At 38.4% G+C, this 17,500-nt stretch overlaps 1 protein-coding gene across 1 annotated transcript in view; it reads right to left on the reverse strand.

Annotated features, from left to right (window-relative positions):
• LOC138033198 (uncharacterized) overlaps positions 1-15,672 on the reverse strand; it is a 101,918-nt gene extending 86,246 nt beyond the window's left edge. Inside the window, exons 1-3 of the mRNA XM_068880962.1 lie at positions 15,535-15,672; positions 11,818-12,139; positions 10,595-10,751 (exon numbers count right to left, since the gene is read on the reverse strand). Of these exons, the coding sequence (XP_068737063.1) occupies positions 10,595-10,751; positions 11,818-12,049 (389 nt within the window). The 5' untranslated portion in view covers positions 12,050-12,139; positions 15,535-15,672. The remainder of the gene's footprint in view (positions 1-10,594; positions 10,752-11,817; positions 12,140-15,534) is intronic.
• Positions 15,673-17,500: the final 1,828 nt, after the last annotated feature.

The raw sequence follows: 17,500 nt of genomic DNA on the forward strand, positions 1-17,500 counted from the left end.
AATTATCAGTTGTCTTTTGTCGATTGTTTTACAGCTCTAGGATAGTACTTGTACAGGCAAGTAAGCATTGCATATTCCTGGTCTAATATTTTCCGTCTGTCCGTTGTTTACGCCCGGTCTACCAAATAAGTAATGAATTTTAGAAACTAATAAAAGTTTTGACAGTAAAGTCCAAATTGTCAATCTGTTTGATTGCATTCGTGTCCCTCTATCTGGCCAAGAGGATAGAAAAGTGGGCAGGGATATCTTGTGCTGTCTTCATCCCCCCTGCAAAGGGTTTTGTCTTTTGTTTTTTTTAAAAGGAAATTCTGATTGATATTGGTGTTTCGTGAGAATTTGTTTTTTGTCAGTATGTTTAAGGATTACGTAAAGGCTTTTAAATGAAGAACAATGTTTATTTAACAGAAAGAATACTGATACATTCTGTTATACGTTAAAATGTAAGAGTGGTCTTCTTTTTCTTGGTGAATGTAAAAGATATAATTGTGTTTTCAAAATTTATGAAAATTAACAGCTATTCACCTCAGTGTCGGTGGCTAGTGGTGGATATTTACCTCGCCGCGAACCTGTTATTCTAATAATAAAACTGATGGCACTCATTGAAGAAAATTTACATATTTAATGGTAATAATAATAATTTATTACTTATATTGCGCCTTTTCTATACAATGTTCAAAAGCTCGTCACAATAGTGTATAACTTAATAACTACACTTACACCTGTATTATAAATCTTACAAGTCTTTCAAAAAAGCTTACAAATTATTTACATTAAAAATCTAAGATAAAATAATAACAACTGTAGAAAGAACTTCTAAAATACTAGTAGATAAAAGAAAATTACTCAGATAACTGTTTGTATAAAATGTTTTCATTATAGTCTTAAAAGATTCTAAGTTCCTTGCTTCCCGTGCGGACCAACAATACTAGACATATTTAGTTGGAACACTTAGCGAATGGTCCAGAATCATCGAGTTACAAGATCGTAGCTTATACCACATCCCCCTTCCCCCAATTCAATGTTGTGTGAGAATTTTGCGGGCGACTACTAGTAGTTGTGGAAATCAACATTGGAGGAAGGGGGCAACGGGGATGGGTGTTCCAACAAATGTGACGAGTATTGTAGGTAACTTGCTCTATAAAAGGGGAACACCCATCTGAAATGCTTTGTCATCCATTGTTTTCTTTGTTTTCGCAATTGGTCTTTTAAGCAAGGGACCATTGTCATTACGTCTTAAGCTATAGCACGAAGGCTGTTGAATGCCAATTAGGTCCGAAAGGTACTTAGGGGCATGACCGTGCAAAATTCTATAAGCTATCAAAAGTATCTTATAATGTATTCTGGCACGCACTGGTAACCAATGTAATTCTGCGAGCAGAGGTGTTATGTGACAGAACTTGGGGGCGCGATAAATAAGTCTTGCACTTGCATTCATAACACGTTGCAGTTTCTTAGTTTGATATTCCGGAATTCCATGTAAAAGGCTAATACATTAGTCCAATCTACTTCCAATAAAAGCATGTACTGTAGTTTTTCAGTTGATTCTCTGGATAGATGTTTTCTAATATGACGTATGTTGTACAAGTAATAGAAAGCGCTGCTACATGTCTTTGTAATATGAGTTCCCAAATCTAGATGTGTATCAAACTATGTGCGCGCAGAGACTACAGGAGAGACTTCAGCCAGTCCAACCTTCATGCTTTGGACTTAGACTTTTGAGAGCTGCTGTCGATTACCTATAATCAGGAACTCAGCCTTGTCATCATTGAGCATAAGCTGATCCTCTCTCATCCATGCTCGGACATCACAGATGGCAGATACAGCTTCAACTTCACTGAAAGTGTCAGATGGCTTAAATGACAAATGCAACTGTGTGTCGTCCGCATATGTGTGAACGGAGGACAGATGGTGTTTTAATATCTGAAACAGCTTACTCACGTAGATGGTAAACAAAAGCGGGCCCAGCCATAACCCTTGGGGGACTCCACACATCAAATCAAATGGCTTTGAGAGTCCCGTTAATTGACACCTGCTGCGACCTGCCCTCAAAGTACCTGTCTAACCATGAAAGCACTTTCCCACGCGACCCAACTGTTCACCTCAATCGATCTAGAAGGATCTCATGTTCGACGGTGTCGAATGCAGAGCTTAAGTCGAGAAGCACCAACAACGTAACTTGACCTTTATCCATCGCCATTAGGAGATCATTCTTCACCTTAAGTAGTGCGGTCTCAGTGCTATGATGTTGGCGGTAAGCACTTTGCAATTCTGCAAAACAAACCATTCACTCGCATGTGCTCCTGTAATTGTACAGCGAGCGCCTTCTACGTAAGTTTGGACGTGAACTGTAAGTTACTCACAGGCCGAAAGTTCTTGTTTATCAATTGAAGACCAGCTTTTTTGAGCAGAGGATGTACTAATGCCCATTTCAATTCTTCAGCAAATGCTGTAATGATATGTTCACCATCTTAGTAATCAGTGGAAGTAATTCCTCAATACAAAGCATACCAGATGGATGACGGAAAAGGGTCCATAGCACATGTCTTCATGGAAGCCACTGCCATCTTCCTTACAGCCTCCTCAGAAAGAGATTGAAACTCTGATAGCGTGACAACGTCATCACCACTCGATGAACTAAGTTTAATGGATTCAGTTCTTCTGCGATATCTGGTATTCAGTTGCTTTCTGATCTTGTTAGGAAATAATGAATTGGTGCTGTCCAAGAAAGAATGCGTCATTGGCAGCTTACACCAGGTCATGTTCACGTGAATTTCTGAAGGGTCCTCAATTATGTAAACAGCAACGAATGCCTCAGTTGGTGATAAGTAAGAAGAAGGATTGTTTCGAAGTTTTCAACCTTTCACGAAATCTGGAACGGATCATGAAGCATGCTGTATTATTTGGATTTTACAGATGCAAAAGAGCCAGGTGAAAATAATCGCCAACCGGATTTTTCGGCTCCTTTAAACGTTTTCGGGATTGTCAAAACCCTATGAAGTACCAAAGGATAGACACTTAGCTTCGTGTTCGATTCTTATCGCAAAGGAATGCTTCAGCAAGGTGATACCGAAAACATCTGGATATTTCTCAACTATGTAAACACAGCTATCGAGAGGTTTTAACCGCGTCTTTTGCATTTAAGCACCTTTAGCTTTTACATGTGTTATAGGTATACCATAGGTATTGAATATAAGCAATAGATTGATGAAAAAATAATAACAAACTAAGAGAGGAGTAGTTGTAGAACACTGTCAACAAGAACAGGCTCTTTGCAGAAATGCAAAAGTAAGTGTTCACAATAATCGTGAAGGAATGAGAGGATATTGTACTGCTGTGCAACTTGTCATCAGGTGGAAGCTATTGTTACCATAAATTATTGGCAGTTAGTAAATAGAATTCTTGAAAGATCACAGGATGTCTTTTAAATGAATCAATTAACTTTATAGCCTCTTCTTTTGAGTGCCTGAAACTGTAGAGAAATTCTTAGAGACTAAATTCTTCATTATTAATCCAGGTGTTATCTTCCTTGATCTTGTGTTTGGAGAGTAAATGTGGCGTAGTCCAAGGTATTTCTACTTTGTTTGATGGGTGAAAGGTTGTAGACATAACCTATTACACTCTTCTCGGAAGCATTCGCTTTACGTTTTGCCGTCGGTTTCGGGCCTTCGCGCCTCGAAGAAGTGGGCTTTTCACTCGAAAATGACATAGGTAGCTTACACCTTTCTTTTCCTTGTGATTGGTCATATTTCTCAGTTTTTGATTGGTCAATGGCTTATTGACATATTTGCATTTGATCCATTTTTCACAAAGTCCGAAATCGTTTGATGCCTTTGATGGCCACTAGATCGCACTGATATAACTGTATAAGTTTGTAAAGCCTGACAATGCTTTAAAGATATTAAGTGAGAGGAAAAAAATGAGAATTGTGAGTGTAAAACGTAAGCTTATTATTCCTATCAACTCCTGTTAGAAGTACGTGCAATTACAGGTTTGATCCGAGTAAAAGACATTAACAACGGTTCTCTTATCTTTCTAGCAATTTCCTTCTTTTTGGTTTAAGAAGATGTAATAAAGTAGGCTTCCCTATTGTAAGAAAGTAGCATTTTGTACAATTTGGATGTAAGCATAGAAGTTCACAAATGTCTTAATAAGCTGTTTAGTGCAGTTTTGTTAATTTTAAAAAAAGTAGTCCATATTAAAATTACCCATAATGATGTCAACTGTGGAAGTATTAAGAAAAATAAATATGCCTTCTCTTGAGAAATAGGATTCTGTAGAACTTGTGTGTTTACCTTTCTTGAGAGCAATATTAATATTATCATACACTTTGTTCTGTTCTATTATAAATTGAGTGAAGAAAAGGTAACCAGGGCTTGATGCTAATCATTTAATCTAATGTAACAATATGGCATTAAGTACTTAGCCGGTGATAATTTACTTTCACGTTCAGCAGTTAACCATTAAAGCTTCCGTTTGGAAACAAACCAGGAACGCAAGCTCTTCAGTCATTTAACATACTGGATGTTTATTTTAACCTGTTGCTGTGCTGATAATTTCTCTTCTGGTAGATATATTGGCATTGACCCCGAATAGCACACTTGGTGATGTGTGTTCCATGACTACCCATGATGCTCCGCGCGCACGCGTTCGGTCCATGGAGCTCCACTACAATACCTGAGAACCGTTCAAAAACGCATTTAGCGGTTTTTGTTCAGAAATGAACGCCAATTAAAGATAAGCAAAAGTGCATGTCACACAACGCGTCATATATTCTGGTAGGTACATCTTTAGCACACCCAGGAAATGTTTTTTTAGGAGTGAGAACCGTGAGTGAAAACTGTTGTCGTTGTGAACAACGGCTTGGGTCACGCACAGACAATTCTGTTTCGTATGACACTGATTATTATCAACAAGATGACGCGCAGGAAATTTGGTGAAGCAAAATCTACAGAGACATCAATGTGGCTCTTTACCTGGTACTATTTTATTGTCTTCGTAATTTGTTGTCTTTCAACTTGTGAGGAGTCGAGTTCTGCTTAGCAAAGTCAAAGGTATTCTGCAGCTCGAAAAGCGGCCGTTATTTACACGAAGTCTGGGAACAAGTCTCCTGAAAATATTCTTCGCCACTTTTAAGCTTCCATAAAACAGACTCATTACAATAAAACAGTTTTTAATGCATTGTTACAGATTGCTCACTATTTTGATGACACATACGATACGGTTTCCAGTTTTTTTCGCTGCAACACAGTTTCAGACAATGCGGCTCAAAAGACTCTGAGACACTTGTCAAATTTGGGCGAAAAGTAAACAAATTACTGTACATGCTTCCATCGTTATGTGAGCAACGCATGTTCTTTTTCCGCTGCCTTTTTTGCGCGTTTTTTTTTCACCCAGAAAATGTTGAGGCATTTCAGCAATCGATGAACTAATCTTGATTTCGGAGACCGTGAAAAATCAACATTATACGCGTAAATTCTTCTTACAGTTTTGACCTGCATTGTAGCCGTACGACCAGGGTTAAATCTTCGGTAATTAGTAAACGAGAAGAAGATGAAACCGTCAACTTGGAAAAAAAAAAAAAAAGAAGATCCGACAGTAATTCAGTTATTATCAAAATAGATAAAAATTGTCGTTTTTGCCATTTGCGAAAAACCTGTCTGATAGATTTAACTACTTATTTCTATACATGATTTTTTTGTTCCTTACTAACTTTTGAAATTTTGAGTTGCTATCGTACGGTTAGTTTTTGAGAAAAAGGCCTTTGAAATGTCTAGTTTCCATCCCGGTAAAATTTACATTTTACATCAACTGCAGTGACTTACATTTCAGAAGAGACATCCTGTTCCCTTAACTTCACAGATTTCAAAATCTTGATCTTTTTCTTCGGAAAACTGTAGAACGCCATCTTAAGGGACGTCAACTTTGACTTCTTTTCTAAATTTGTCACTTATGTCCAGAAATGCACACAATGCGAAAATTGGCAAAATAACAAAATATCGCCAACAATTTGATAATTTTGGCAAATATGGCGAAATTTTGTCAAATGGCCAAATGCATGTAAATTAGTTCCCTACATCAGTGGTGGCTAGCCATGTTGGCGAATCTGGCGAATACGTCGATTTCGGCGAATTCTTGTGAAATCGCCAACTGCATAGACCTTATTCCAAAATGGCCGTCATTTAAATATCCTTTTGTTTTTATTCAAATTAGCCCTTGATGCCTCGTTCTTAAGCTGAAAATTCAAAAGAATATTTTGCCTTGAACGAGGCTTTAAGGTCTAATTAGAATAAAAACAAAAGAATATCTAAATAGCGGCCATTTTGGAATAAGGTGTATGTAAATTAGTTCAATTCGTGTTGACCAGCCATGTTGGCGAATCTTGCAAATATGTCGATTTCGGCGCATTCTTGTCAAATCGCCAACTGTATGTAAATTAGTTTAAAAATCTGGCGAAATCGCCAATCTGGCGAATATGGCGATTTCCGCAAATATGGCAAATGTGGCGAATTCTTGTTAAAGAGGTCTTACTTTAACAACTACTACTCCTCAAAGCAACAACAAACTGCTCGTTCTTAAAGCATCAAGGAACTACTAACTTGTAGGGTTCCTACAGAAAGGAGACTTGTTGTAGAACTAAGGACATGGTATGACTAATTAGCTCATTAACACCGCGCTCTTTAAAATGTGAAGTGATGTTGTTCCACCGAGGATCCTTCACTGGTCCACTCCCTTTGATCACCAATGGAAATGTTAACGTTACATGCGTCTACATGGGTCTATCTTACAAGACTGCTGGGCATTACTATCGACAGAAAGCTTACTTAGGCGAATCATCTTAAGGAATTAAGGAACAACTTTGTCAAGAAATTGAACTTATTGAAAAAGTGCTCTCTTCTTAAGAGAAAATCACTTCTTGACCTATACTTTAAGGTGGTTCTCCCTTCAGTGACATACGGCATCCCTATCTGGGGGAACTGTAACAACCTGGATGATATCAAATCCCTGCAAGCACTGCATTGTCGTGCCGGAAGGCTAAGTTTTAATTTGCCGCGAGACACACGATCAGTACAAGTTATGGAACTCACGCAATGGGACTCGGTTTATGTGTATAAACGAAGTCTTGTCAAACTAATCTATAACATAGCGATAATATGCCTGCAATGACTTCGGATTTAGTTGTATGGCGTAATAGTCCGTATAACGTAAGAGGGCATAATAATGCCGTCGTTCCACAATTTTTCACTTATTTCATGAAAAAGTCTGTTTGTTACAGAAGAGTTGTACTGTGGAACTGTCTTTCAGAATATTTTAATGATTCTTATAAGTTTAAACAATTTTATTCAAAGGCAAAATAAAGTCCGATGTTTAGGAAATCAAATTTGCGATAAGGTAAATTAATTTCCTATATTTCATTCAATTTTCAGTAAGTAATTAGATAATTCGATAACTAATTAGGTGCACGGGCCCTCAAGTATGTTGTGCTTAAATGCAATTTGTGTTTTTAAGGAGGCTCGAAAGGGTTTCCAGCTGAGCGCGCGCGCGTAACCACACACGCAATTCGTAAGCTGCTCGCGTCAGCTCTTGATTCAAATGGGTCACAAGAAATAAGCAAATACGGCTAATTTCGCTCTCCTTTCTTCTACTTGCTATAGACATGAATATAAATAGACATCTCCTATTCATGAAAACTACGAAAATTCTACACAAACGGTTTAATGGTCATTTAAATCCGTTGTGTTGACCTTCAGCTCAACTCGAGCGTGCATTCGAATGAGCGGGTGACGCATGCGTAAATGCCGATCTTGTAACCCCCTCATTTCAGTTCCTGATTTTGCAACTTTACTCGTTTATATCTCTGCTTCCGGACGGTGAATGTTTTTCATTTTTTGCATGTTAGCTTAGATTAATTTAAAACGTTTGTCTTTCAAATTTAAAAAAATTCTGTAGGTGAAAAAAAAAATTAGAGGCACATTTCAAAAAAACTTATTTTTCTGAAGAACTGACCTACAGATTTTGTTGAATTTTAAATATTTTAGAGAGTATTTCTAACATAATCTGGTAACACTAAATGGGAAAATTTCACCGTCCCGTTTATTGAAAAAAGGCAACATAAGTTTTAAGGCTCAAAGAAATGCCTAATATCGTTGCCATGGTAACGTTATTTTGGAGGAAAATATAATGTGAGAAATCTACGATGGTTACTTAATACCCTGGCCAGATTTCGCCTTAATATGATTACCCTAACTATATCTAAGGACAGAATATGTTTATTTGATTGAAAAAAGGAGAAACTATTTCGAGCCTCCTTAAATAAAGGATTTTACTTTACCTGATCGATTGGTTGAATTTCAAAAGTTGATGAAATACCCATTCAGGCCAATTTTGCAAATATTAGCCGGTGGCAAGTCGGCCATAGTTATTTAACAAAATGTAACAAATTGCTTCCGTAAGACTTTATTTTTACCCTGAGCCAAATTGATGTGTGTGAAAAGAGGACTCAGTGGGGTAAAAGACAAGTTCTCAGTGAGCCATAACGCAGCATGGGTACCCTGTGAATAAGCTTTTAATGCCAATAGACCTATTTAAATTCAGTCCCAAACTAGGGGCATCATCTCGAGGCTTTAGGGAATAAATACTATGATTTGTATGAGTAAGATGGTGCCTTTTGTTTAGGACTGAAATTTAATATATCGATATAGGTCTATTAAGTAGTTAGCAATACGACTCTCGAACTAACATTAGCTATCAAAAGAAATAAAATCCATACAATGCACAATGTCTTTTCTCATCTCTCAAAAACCTAACTTTTCTTTTAACAACAAAACATACAGAAGAGGATTTGAAACAGAGACCTTCTTTCATTAACTGATCTCAAGCCACGAATAACCATTTGGAGCCTCGGTTGGATTGCATGCAACGGGGGACTATAATAAGTGGACACACATTAGGGATTCTTGATGTAAACTTTTTCAAAAAAAAAAAATAAATTGCTGTATTAATTAATTGCAGTAGCATTACGAGTCCTTTCTACTCTGCCATTTCCTAATTTACATAGGTTTACAATGTAAAAAAAAGTAACCTATTCTGGTTCATATGACGTGTTAATTTTGCCATTCATAAATTGCTTAAGTGATATAAAGTAGCACTTTAATGGTATTCGAACTGCACTCTTCGCACAGTGTTAAGTGGCCACTTAGCCATTCCCCGAGGTTGACCGTTTATACAGGTCTGACTGTATATTAAAATCAGAACAGCTCAGCCTGTCCATCCAATACATTCATAATGTTTTATTACAGTGTCTACATTCAACGTTTTTAACTCAACAATCATCTTTATCCTAAGAAAAACAATTCAGCTTGCTTATTATCACAAAAAGGACTATATATAGTATCTCACTTTTAAAAGCAGCCAACACACGAGGTGTAAAGTGACAGAGAAAGAGCCATCCACCTCAACTAGAATAACTTAACATCAATAACTTGATTATCATCTTGTTTTAAAATTTGACAAACGTGATTAGGGAGTCCAAGCTCTGTTCTATTAAGGGTTCGTATTTAAAAACCAGCTATCGAAAAAAAAACTATAACAAATAATGCACGAAATGTTATCGATTTTGCATATACTTCTTATTAGATAGATGCCACTGAAACACCATGCATAAAGACTACAATTGATGGGGAAACTCTCTTCTAATAACATCTCTTTCTGTCTTTTGTGATAGTGCCAAGCACCGGTTCATTATCGTTGGATCTTTGAAATAAAGTAAATCTGATCGACGGCACGCAGTGATATCAAGTTTTCTTGGTACAACCGAAGCCTGTAGATGTAACTTTTGCGGACGAAACTCGCTATACCGGGCAAGCTGCGTTGATGTTACTTTTTAGAAGCAATAGTTTCTTCGAAGAAACGCTTTTGTAATGAGTGTTTAGCATCAATGCTACAGCATCAATGCTACATAGCCTTCCATCGCTTAAAATCAGTGTTACCCACATGCAATAGTATACTGGAATGTTCGGTGAGTTTTGTATTGTGAATAAAGACGAGATTATATTAATCTATAGAATATTCATTTTAAAAGCAACAGCATTAGAGAAAAATCGCCGGGTTGCCAAAGGGCCCCTCTTGCCTGCTCATTTACATTAGCTTCCAAGTTGTCAGGGATTTTCAAAACAATTGTTGTTTTCCCACAACTTGCCGGCTTGCCAAGGGGCCCCTCTTACCTACTCATTTGCATTGGCTTTCAAGTTGTCCGCGATTTTGACAAACTTGCCATTTTTGCAACATTCGCCAATTTCGCCGAATTCGCCGGCCTCCAAGAGGCCCCTCTTGTCTTCTCATTTGCATTCGCTTCCAAGTTTTCGGTGATTTTGACATAGTTACCATTTTCGCCACATGTTTAACTTGTTCCTTCTTTTTTCGAAATTGTTGGCGAAATTTTGCCATTTTTGTCAATTTTGTTGTTGTGTGCATTTCTGGACATATTTCAAATTTGTGGTTGTCAACTTGCTATAAATGCTATTTGGCAAGTAAGTTAATGCCCAACAAGGCAACAAGGACTATCCACAAGTAATCTTCTCAGAACACCAAAACCTACCTACAAGGCGGATAGACTCCATGTATGGTAAGAAGACCTACAGCATTGCTGATACCAACACTTCCTATGGTCCAGTCACAGGATAAATGACTGTAATCCGACTTGAAGATAGTGATAGTTCCAAAAGACTGATTGAAATTACCTCCACATCCTGAACCTAATGTAAACCACAAGAAAATGGATTTAAAAGTGAGGCTTGCCTTCAAAAATCTGTAACTTATGCCTTTATTTTAATTTTACGTTACCTCGTCAGGCATGTGGAGGCACTGAGTTTGAATGAAGTGATGACATGATTTGCACGATTACTTATGCCGGTGCTTGACCGGTTTTTACCTCATGCCACCTTGTAAATTTTCCAATCACTACTTCCTTCCTTTTCCATTCACTATTTCCTTTGCCCTTTACCCCCCTCCCCCCAAAAATAAAAAAAATCTGCATAGGCCTTGTTTTCGACTTCCCTTGGGACATTTTTATGTCCCAGGAGAAATTTCAAACAATAGTTATTCAAACGTCTTGGGGGTTAATAGAGGTGTATTATGGGATTGTGCAAGTAGTGAATGGCTTGAATTCCGGTAGCGTGGATATACCTTTAAACGATTTTTGCTTATCCCCAGCCGGGATAAAAAGTTAACTTTATAACCTAAAAAGACTTGCATTCTGTCTGTTATTGCTATAACTATTGTCTACGATTATTCTGGAAACTGCTTAGCAGTTATGTGCACTAATTGCTCTTAACGAGTAACTTTACTGTATAGTTCGCACCCTTGCTAAGCGAAATACACAGATGCGCTTTTACTAAAGAACGATTCCCAGTTACAATCCTCAATCCCGAGTCGGAAAGATTAAAAAACAAACAAACAAACAAACAAAAAACACTCACAGAAAGCGACAAGAAGTTCCGATTACTTTCGCAAGCCAGAAATATTGCAGCCTTGTTCGCTTGCTTGTCAAATTATAACTTCAAAAAATATGCAATTTAAAGGATTCGAGACCCACCGTTAATTTCATCTCGGCGATCGTTAACCATCGGTACCGGTACCATTTAGCTTTTGCCTATTTTTTTTGGTTACTAGTACCTGATATAATTACGACTCAAGAATCACGAAAAACAAAAGGTAAATAACCTATACCTGCACAAATTATAGTTTTTAATTTAAGAGAGAAACAGTTTATGAATGCTGTAGTTAGATTAGTCTTCCCTCAAGCTATTCTCTAGCACTCACCGTAGGTGATTGTGAGCCTCTGTGATCGAGGTCCCTCACCAGCTGAGGTGAAAGCTGTTACCGTTATTTCGTACCTCTTCCCTGACTCTAAACCCCGTAATGTCACCTGAAGTACGTTTGCGTCGGTAGTGCTATTCTTTTCCGCGTAGCCGTAGTATATAGTGATAGTAATGGTAATAGTAAGAGTAATATTGTCTCCTGTAGTACACCCTGTAACCTTGTATCTGACCATTGGCGTAACGAGACTCCACGGGATCCCAAAGTACCAGAACGCCGTCCTGTACGTTCCTTAGGCGCACATTTGGGGGCGCAACGCTGGGAGCTGAAAGATGAGACACATTATTTTTGTTAAAACTGCTCTGCACAAATTCGTTGTTGACTCACTCGCCTGCGCCTCGTGAATCAACAACATTTTGACCACTGTGAAGATGATTATCACGCTTTGATTTGTTGAACCGTTCAAAATTAAAAAGCCGTTTATTTTCTGTACGAAAATTCAGTGGGTAAATGCATCTTATTATGCATTAATCTGGACGCCATCTCGCATAATGCTATGAAGTCCTAAGAAACGTTTGAGGAGGGATTTCCGCACAGGTTCCTACTTTATTTTGCATACGCTCCTTTGTTTCAAGAAACAATAGTGATAACAATAGACGTCTCTTGGGACTGTGGCGCTTTGTTCTTTCTTCTTAGAGGACTTTAAAACAAAAAAAACCATGCATTGAACTTCTGACTGAATTACGGAAAACCGAACATTATTTCTTACAATTTAGGCATTTTTCCTACAATTTTAGCCTTTTTTTTTGTATTTTAGAATAAGCGAAACAAGTGGAGTTTCAAGCAATCGTTGTAATAGGGTTCAGATCCTCATACATACCAAACAGACCAAATAAAAGTACTGTTAATAAAAATTTAATTGCCACCTGCTCTATTTTTCGTGTCTTTCTTTCTTTCTTTTTGTTTGCGAATTCGCCGAGACACTGCAAAGTGTATGTTTTCTTCCTTTGCTGCATAAGGCAAGGCCATTTCAGGATCAGGAACGGTGCATTTAGTGGGCGTTTTGTCGATCTTTGTAGAGATCGGCAATATCCTCAATGGTGCTTCTAAGTGTATAACTTTGGTAGAGACCCATGGATGTTCTTGTAAGAGGCATTCTTCGTTTCACTCCCTTTCATGTCTTTACACTGACCTGCTCAGTACGGGCTCCTTTGTCTGGGTCGACGAAGTTTAGGCGATCATTAACTGTGAGATGATGTTAGTCCTGCTTGTTTTGTAGGCAATCGTAAACTTTCCGGTCACAGGTTGCTATGGCTCTATATATATATATATATATATATATATATATATATGTGCGCATGCTCACTAGCTCGCTAGTTTGAGCACTCTGGCATGACTTGGATGTACCACATGTGTGGGACATCTGGGGTGGCTTTATAGCTTAACCTCCATCCTAGACATTAGCACTGCACTGATGAGGCCCAGAAGGCCGAAACAGTACTGTCTGCAGTTAGATATAGCTCTTTGGCATTACAAAGCTTTTGCTTTCATGTTCAAATTGAGCACTCTACTAGGATGAGTCATTGCCGCTAGCAATTGCGCATGCTCACTAGCTCGCTAGTTTGAGCACTCTGGCATGACTTGGATGTACCACATGTGTGGGACATCTGGGGTGGCTTTATAGCTTAACCTCCATCCTAGACATTAGCACTGCACTGATGAGGCCCAGAAGGCCGAAACAGTACTGTCTGCAGTTAGTTATATAAATACATATATATATATATATATATATATATATATATATATATATATATATATATATATATATATATCCTACAAGCCTGTTTCGTGGTCGCCCAAATCAACTGATGAGTGGGCGACCACGAAACAGGCTTGTAGGGATGAACTTGTAGTTTATTTGTGTTTTTCTAATATATATATAATTTCTTTTATTTTATTTTATTATTATTTTTTTAAGGAAAGCTTACTACAAGAAAATCGTGAGTTCTGGCGGATTGAAGGTTATTCACTGCAGTTTTTTCTTGAGCAGCGCGAAACCAATCCATCTCCCGATGCCTTTGCCAATTGACCGCGTTTGCACACACGTTGTGGACATTTCATGGACAACGAAAGTAAATTGTGTTCATTGCACTACTCTATGCAACGCTCGGGATCGGCTAAACTGAAGCAGAGACAATGTCCAATGTTCAAATCTCGCTTTCCTGACTCTATTACTTCGGTAGCCATTTTAATTTTTACGAAGACACAAATTTGCTTTAAAAGAAGGGAAAAGTGAAATGATTTTTATTGCAATGAACTCGTGCATGAAAGGTTCCCATGAAGGATGCACCAATTAGATTGGAAGCGTGATACAATATTCTATAAGTGTGCAGTACGGGGCATGAAGGAAAAGCAGGTCACAGCAATACCGGATAAATCTAAAGCTATCACAGGAACTAACTTAAGTCTAAACAGTGTCTTTAGTCGTTATTAAAGGAGTGGGGCTGTTTCAAGAGTAGAAAAACAGGGATCTCTGAACGGTAACCTACTAGTTGTAGGTTCGACTGTAGGTGCTCGACACGGCACGTGTCTATATTTACTTTTATCGTTATGTAAACAGTCAGCCAGAATTTAAAATAAATATCATTTTTTAGGTGTGAACTAGCAACTTGACACGTTACCTCAGTGGCCAAGATCAGAGAGAAATAATCCAGGGGTTTACAGAGAGTCGGAGTTCAAGGCAAGCTACGAGTGATATAAATAAAATGGCAGAAAAGGCCGACCAGGGTCTGGAAAAAAAGGACAAGACGTAGGGATAGAAAGCTGGGACGAAAAGAAACAATGGTGAAAGCGGTGTGAGCAAAGAACATAGAGAAGGAGGATAGAAAAGGAGAGACAATTTAGATCCATTTTTATTCATCCCGTAAGTACAGATTAGCCATGCATATATTCGATTCCCTTGGGTATACGTATTGTTCTACGAAACAATAGAGCGAATGCAGAATTAATTTATTCCGCATGCTAATGAAGTAGGGACCTGTACGAAATCATTCCACCTTTGAAAACGACTGATATCAAAATGGGCGTAATTACGCCCATTAAAGTGAGTGCGATAAGGTTTCACTAAGTCGCCATACACCGTCTGCACATACCGGAATCCTCAAACCATAAACCAAGACTGCAGCTTAATGTGCTTCCATTTACAGAATCAATATTGATTCATGCAATGAAGTAAATACAATAGAAAAGATTTTGAATATTTCAAAGTTACGTGTTTTTTGTATTTTTGTGGTTTTAGTGATAATAGAAAGGGAAATGCTCCAAATTATAAGAATAGCTTCTGGACTTTGGCCGTTATAACAAGGCTACATAGCTTGATTTTTTTTTTTAAATCTGATAGTGACGCAGGAACAAAATGATGCTCCTTCTCGCGTGAACCTTTGTTTTCTTATTATTCTTTTTTTCTATTTAAATTTTGAGTTTTACCTCCAGCCTCCAGCCTTCCAGTCAATGTTCTCCCCTCCTCCATCTCAGATGACGAAATAGAGTTCAGGTATCCAGAAGAGGATTAAAAGAAGATCGCAATTCCAACACTCGTTGCCTCTCAGTTCGCTGGGGGAGGGGGGAGGGGGGTGATGATTGTTAGGGTGTAGATTTTAAATTAAAAAAAAAAACAAACAAACAGAAACAAAACGAAACAAAACATTCAAAATTACTCACCCATTTCACCAGTTTCGACTTCTACTTGCTCGCTTTTGTACAAGTCACCGCTGACATTTACCGCATAAACACGGATCGTGTGCTTGCTAAAACCTGGGAGATCGGACACGTTTGTCGCCGAGAGTGACGAATTCAATGTGCGAAGTCTCCAGGTCATGTTGGCGCCGTATGACCAGTAATAATTTGTAGGCCTTGTTTGTATCATGGACAAAATAAAGAAGTCGGGTTGTAAGTCTTCCGGTAAGTTGTCCCATTCAACAACTAAACTCGTCGCACTGGTGTTGAAACCAAGTATGTTCCATGGTGTTGAAGGTGAAAGAGCTGCGATGGAAAAGCGTTACATATTAAGGACAATATGCTCTATAAATGAGAGAAGAAAAAGAACGACTAACATATCAACAGTAATTTTGATACAACAATGTTTCCTCTTTTGGCTGATTTCACCTCTTTGTAGAATGTTAACCAAAAAAAATCCCCACAAGCAGCCCATACTGCAAAATTTACCTAGCAGCCCAGATTATTTATGCTTCATACCCTACTGTCCAAAATAACCGAGTGAGCTTAATTAAGGCCAAGATGAACCTTCTTTGATGTCTGTAAAATTAGTTAGATTCAAAGCCAGTAAGGGAATCAACGAACGCAGCAGGTTGGGTCAAATTGCATTGACTTTCAAGAAAGTAAAGTTATGAAACTGCCCAAATGATCTCTATACTCGATTTCTTCTTTGGCCATTTCAGTTTTATCAGAAATAACACGCAAACAGCGGTGACAAACATCAGATATCATTGTATACTTAAAATTATCTTTTACTTGACGTTTTGTATGCCTCTGCATACATCTTCAGAGGTGACGGTTAATACAGATAATTGTTGGTTTTCACTCACGCGATCAACAGCCATGTTTGTCAACGAAAACAAAAGAAAACGTTTGCATAATAATAGAGTTGAATTCCCGGAGGATTTGGTCGGGGCTCCAACATGGCTGCCGTTTCTATGTTTAGGGGCTCCAATATGGCGGCCGTGACGTCATGTGAAAACCGAGAATACGGCATAAGGGAGTCGATAGTCCGTCGCAGGAGGAAAGATTAAGCAAATCTCTTCAACGAAGAGCTTATCGGGGAGCGTATCCCGAGCTCGATCAATGACTGTTGGAGTGGTTTCCAGTGCAAAGAAGTACAAGTAAAAAATTCCCTTTAATGGGGGCAGTTTTTTTGTTTGTTTGTTTGTTTGGAAAATGTCGCTTTAAACAAGAAGAAATCCACTTGCGCTTTCCTCTCAAATTTGCAATGGTGTCATGTGAAAAGCCTGTTTACGCGATCTGTGTCAACAGAAGGTTTCATCTCGTTCCTGGAATCTTCGTTCCTTCGATGGGTAAAACAGGCTTGGGGCGATATTCCCGATGAGATGGTGAGGCGTTCGTTCAAGACTTGTGGCATCTTTAACGCACTGGACTGCACAGAAGACGGTGCAGAAGAAGAAGAAAATATTGAAGACAAAAAAATGGACGACGAGGTGGCAAAAAGACACAGCTTTTCGCTGCTCACATAATATACCTGCCAAGTGACGCGCCTAAGGCGTGAATGTCACGCCTCGGGTCGAAAACTTTGATTTCACGCCTACTCACGTCTGTGTTCCAGTTTCTCACGCCTAGTGAAAACGTTATAGCCATTAAGCATTGACTGCCACATTTTGAAAAAAAAAAGTTATTTAAAGAAACTGAAACCAATGAGAGAAAATAAAGTCCATGCGATTGATCGTCTTTCTTATAATTCTGTTATTTTTAGCAGGGAGAGTCACTGGAGACGAGGTAGGTTGGGACCGAGAAGGTCAAAATTGTAGGAGTATTTCCGGTTCCGGTTGTGGTACCAAATTTGGTTGTGGTTCCATGCAACCACAAGCTATGTATTATAAGTATTCAAAGCATCGATCGAAGTACTGGCCAGAGGAAACATCTTCGGAAGTCACCG

Source organism: Montipora capricornis, chromosome 14 (assembly GCF_036669925.1).
Source record: "Montipora capricornis isolate CH-2021 chromosome 14, ASM3666992v2, whole genome shotgun sequence".
NCBI lineage: Eukaryota > Metazoa > Cnidaria > Anthozoa > Scleractinia > Acroporidae > Montipora > Montipora capricornis.